The sequence below is a fragment of the Triticum dicoccoides genome, chromosome 4B (genome assembly GCF_002162155.2).
Source record: "Triticum dicoccoides isolate Atlit2015 ecotype Zavitan chromosome 4B, WEW_v2.0, whole genome shotgun sequence".
NCBI lineage: Eukaryota > Viridiplantae > Streptophyta > Magnoliopsida > Poales > Poaceae > Triticum > Triticum dicoccoides.
In genome coordinates, this window is record NC_041387.1 from 421222819 (window position 1) to 421226661 (window position 3843).

At 49.8% G+C, this 3843-nt stretch overlaps 2 protein-coding genes across 2 annotated transcripts; both read right to left on the reverse strand.

Annotated features, from left to right (window-relative positions):
* Positions 1-211: 211 nt before the first annotated feature.
* LOC119292718 lies at positions 212-2082 on the reverse strand. Its single transcript, XM_037571450.1, has 3 exons — positions 2014-2082; positions 953-1172; positions 212-870 (listed from the first exon to the last, which is right to left on the reverse strand). Exons 1-3 carry the CDS (start codon positions 2080-2082, stop codon positions 485-487), a joined length of 675 nt encoding a protein of 224 aa, XP_037427347.1. The 3' UTR covers positions 212-484.
* Positions 2083-2084: 2 nt separating this feature from the next.
* Positions 2085-3054, reverse strand: LOC119293705. Its single transcript, XM_037572082.1, has 3 exons — positions 2703-3054; positions 2541-2623; positions 2085-2461 (listed from the first exon to the last, which is right to left on the reverse strand). The coding sequence occupies exons 1-3, from the start codon at positions 2723-2725 to the stop codon at positions 2220-2222; spliced, it is 348 nt and encodes a 115-aa protein (XP_037427979.1). The 5' UTR covers positions 2726-3054; the 3' UTR covers positions 2085-2219.
* Positions 3055-3843: the final 789 nt, after the last annotated feature.

Consider the following 3843-nt stretch of genomic DNA (forward strand, 5'->3'; position numbering starts at 1 on the left):
GTACTATCCAGATCCGCAAGGACGACGAGGTGTCGATTGAACACCACGTCTGAGCTGCGTCACAAGTACAATGTACTATCCCTATCTGCAAGGACGATGAGGCGTCGACTGAACACCGTGTCTGAGCTCCGTCACAAGTACAATGTACTTTTCACTCGGCAAAAGATGAGAAGATCAAGTCCACTCGGAACCGAAAGACAGTCAGAAATAGTTCAAAACCAAAATAAAAGCCATGATATTCAAAGGAATTCAAGTTCAGATAAACCCTGCAAAAGTTCAGGACCGCAGTAGGCAGAAGTACTTAGGCGTCAAGCCTGAAAGAGTTTAATGATTACATAATCACTCGGCATTCCGAGGTAAATAAAGGTGGGACATAATGTTTTGATCACTCGTTAGGAGAAGGACTTGCTGGATTGCAGAAACTGTCAAGGTCAATGATGTCTGTGATGCGAGTGGCGACGTCAAGGAACGTGTCCATGAAGGACTAGAAAGTGTGCTTTTTGGTGTTCACAACCTTGAGTTTCGCCAGCTTGTCTTTTCTGACATCCTTGCAGTGCACTCGGACCAATGACAGGGAGACGTCAGTGCCACAGCGAGCAGATGATTTCTTCCATTCTTGCACTCGGTCAGGTATTTGATTCAGTCGAGCCATCACAGACTCGAGGTCTTGTGAGAGTTCCACCTGAGGCCAGAGTTCAGCATCAACCCGAGTCATCGCCGCCTTCAGTCGGGCAAGATAAGCAACATCGTTGTCCATGCGTGATTCCAACCGCAACACATTCATTGCAACCTCATCTTTGACGGGACAATTTATGGGGTTGAGACCCGTCTCGACCCACCCGGTCTCTACTTCAAAGTCTTGACAAAGTTCTGCACAGTCGAAAAAAATAGTGAGTCGACAGTTTGACAAGACGTGTCAGTCGACAACAACAAATCAGTCAAACAATATTACCTTCAAGCTCCAAGACCAACTTTGCAGCAAGCTGTCCCAGATAAGACTCTAGCTCGCCCTTCTTGGCCTTGAGGTTTCCAACTTCGTCGGTCAAGCTGTCCTGGTCCTTCTTTAGTTGCTCGACCTCCCGATTGGCCTCAGAGACAGCGGTCTTTAGCTTAGAGTTCTCCTCTTCTAACTTGCTGACTGAAGCCAGCTTCTTGTCCGCAAGCGCTGTTTTCTCTCGCGCCTCCTTCTGGGCCGCAGCAAGATCCTGATCCTTCTTCTCCAGAGCCTGCTTCATTTTCTCTAAAGAAATAACATTCTTCAGACGAACTTGAAGTTGACGATTTTCACTACACACATCTGTTCGAGTGAAATCACTTGGTTCAAAGAGACTAAAAGGAAAAACATGGGGAAGAGCGAATCACAAGATGGACAGTCGACGATTGGTTACCTCCCATGATAGCCGCTTCATCCTGAGCAGTCTTGAGGTTCTTCTTGGCCAGTTCCAGGTCAAGGTTGAGGCTGATTTGCTTCTTGTTCAGTTCAGAAAGTTGAGCCCCCAGATCACAAGACCTCTGCGGTCAGCAAATAAGATATGGCAGTCGACAGAAAAAAAAAACCATCACAGTGAAAGTTGCCCTAAGACTACCGCCGAATCAAACATTCAACAGTAGTCTCGGGGACTACACCCAGTGGGTGCACTTAGCGTGCCCCCACTGGTTTGGTTTTACACTCGCCATGGTCTGCCCAGCATGAGTGAAAAAAAGGGAGATTCTCAGACCCCAGCCGACTACAAACAGTCGACCACGGTCTCGGGGACTACACCCAGTGGGTGCACTCTACGTGCCCCCACTGGTTCGGAAAAACACTCGACTCAACCTAAGTCGACTCAACCTAAGTCGACTCAAGTGGAAGACCTATACAACTTTAAGACAGAAACACCCCAGTGGGTGATTGGATGTGAAACACATACCCATGATAGATGCACATAAAAGGTTCCAAAACGCTCATCTAAGAGCAGCGAAGCAACATCGACAATTATCATTATTCAAGAGTCCAGTCGGGAATCAACTAACCTTGACGTTGGTTTGCAGAGCGGTGCTGGCATTATAAGCCACCTGACTGGCCTCATGCACCACCTTCATCTGCTCCAACACAAGATTTACCTGGAGAAGAGCCTCCCTGGCAGCACTCGGTGAGTCGTCTGGAGTCTGGTACGCAGTGAAGAGAGATGATGGTAAGGCATTCAAAGCATCCACCGGGTCAGATGCATGGAGTTGTACTAGAGCGGCAGAGGTCTGAGCAGTCGCCCCGATGGACAATCAGTCGACAGCGGATTGGCGAAAGTAACATTGGTCCGAGCCGAATCTCCGGATCGCTCGACCACTGTCTCAAGCACCATTGTCGACTGAGGGACCTGAACCTCGGGCACTTTCCCGCATGATGCCTTGCCCCTCCTCCTCCTCTCCCTCAGAGGCACTTCTTCTTCATCATCATCCGGAAGCACGACAACATCCCGTGGAGCTGCAACAAAAACAAACCTCAGAAATTCAATCGGCCAACAATTCAATCAACAGAATAAATTCGAGTCGAGTGGACTTACTAGCTTTGGAGGTGGCCGCGTCATCAGCTTCCTTGTCACCTGGGGCCTTGTCAACGTCCATGTCAGTCGCGGCGGAGGCTGGGCTGGAAAAGTTTACAATCCATTCGATCAGAACAGAAGTATCAGTCGGTGGAAGAAAACACAGAAAGAAAGAACACTCACCCGGAGGCAACAGGAACATCCATATTGATCTTGGGCAAGGTCTTCCGAGCCTTTGAGGGGACGACCTTGGGCTACTTGGCGACCTTCTCCATCGGCTCTGGAGTCGAAGTCCGAGTACGCTTCTATGTTTGGGTGCTTGGAGCCACGGTCTTGCCACGCCCACCCGCTGGATCATGGAGTAGCTTGGATCGACGTTCCGTACGAGGTGGCGAGTCGACTATCTCATCGTCACCCGACTCATCGCTCTCCTCCTCGTCCTCGTCTTCTAGAGATTGTCAATCGATGCTTTCCTCCGCGCTGTCCTCTCCCTCCTGGTCTTGCTCCAGAGCTTGTTCACCATTGGGCATCGAGTACATCTCAGTGTAAACCTACAAAACAAGAAGTCAAGTAAATATCAGTCGGATTCGAAGACAGTCGCAAGAGGTACCAATACAGTCGGTGGCAGATACCAAACCTTGTCTGGCTGGTTGTTGTCACTGAAGAGGTCAACTCTCCTGGCGCCTCTGGGGTTGTCCTTGTTCCCTGTGATACCCTTCAACCACTGGGCCATTGTCTTGGACGATACTTCCTCTGGGTGAACTCGTGCGGTGTCGTTGGCTCCAGAGTACATCCACATCGAGTGGTCACGAGCCTGGAGTGGCTGGATGCGTCGACTGAGAAATACCTCCAACAAATCCATGCTAGTGACACCCTGATTGATCAACTGGACCACCCTCTCGACCAGCATGTTTGTTTCCACCCTCTCCGCAGTGGTCACTTTCAATGAGGAAGGGGTCTGGGCTCGATCTAAAGTAAAAGGAGGAAGTCCAGTCGACTGGCCTGGAGTCGCAATGTCCTGGCAGTAGAACCAGGTCGACTGCCAGCCCCTGACCGACTCAGGAAGTGTCATGGAAGGGAAAGAGCTCCTTTTCCTCTTCTGGATACCCAAACCCCCACACATTTGGATAATGTGTGTTTTCTCGTCACTCGTATTTGCTTTGTTCACCGACTAAGAGCGGATTGTGAAGATGTGCTTGAAAAGACCACAGTGCGGTAACAACCCAGGAAATTTCCGCACATGGACACAAACGCAGCAAGATATGTGATGGTGTTGGGAGAAAAGTGATGGAGTTGGGCTCCGAAAAAGTTCAAGAAACCCCGG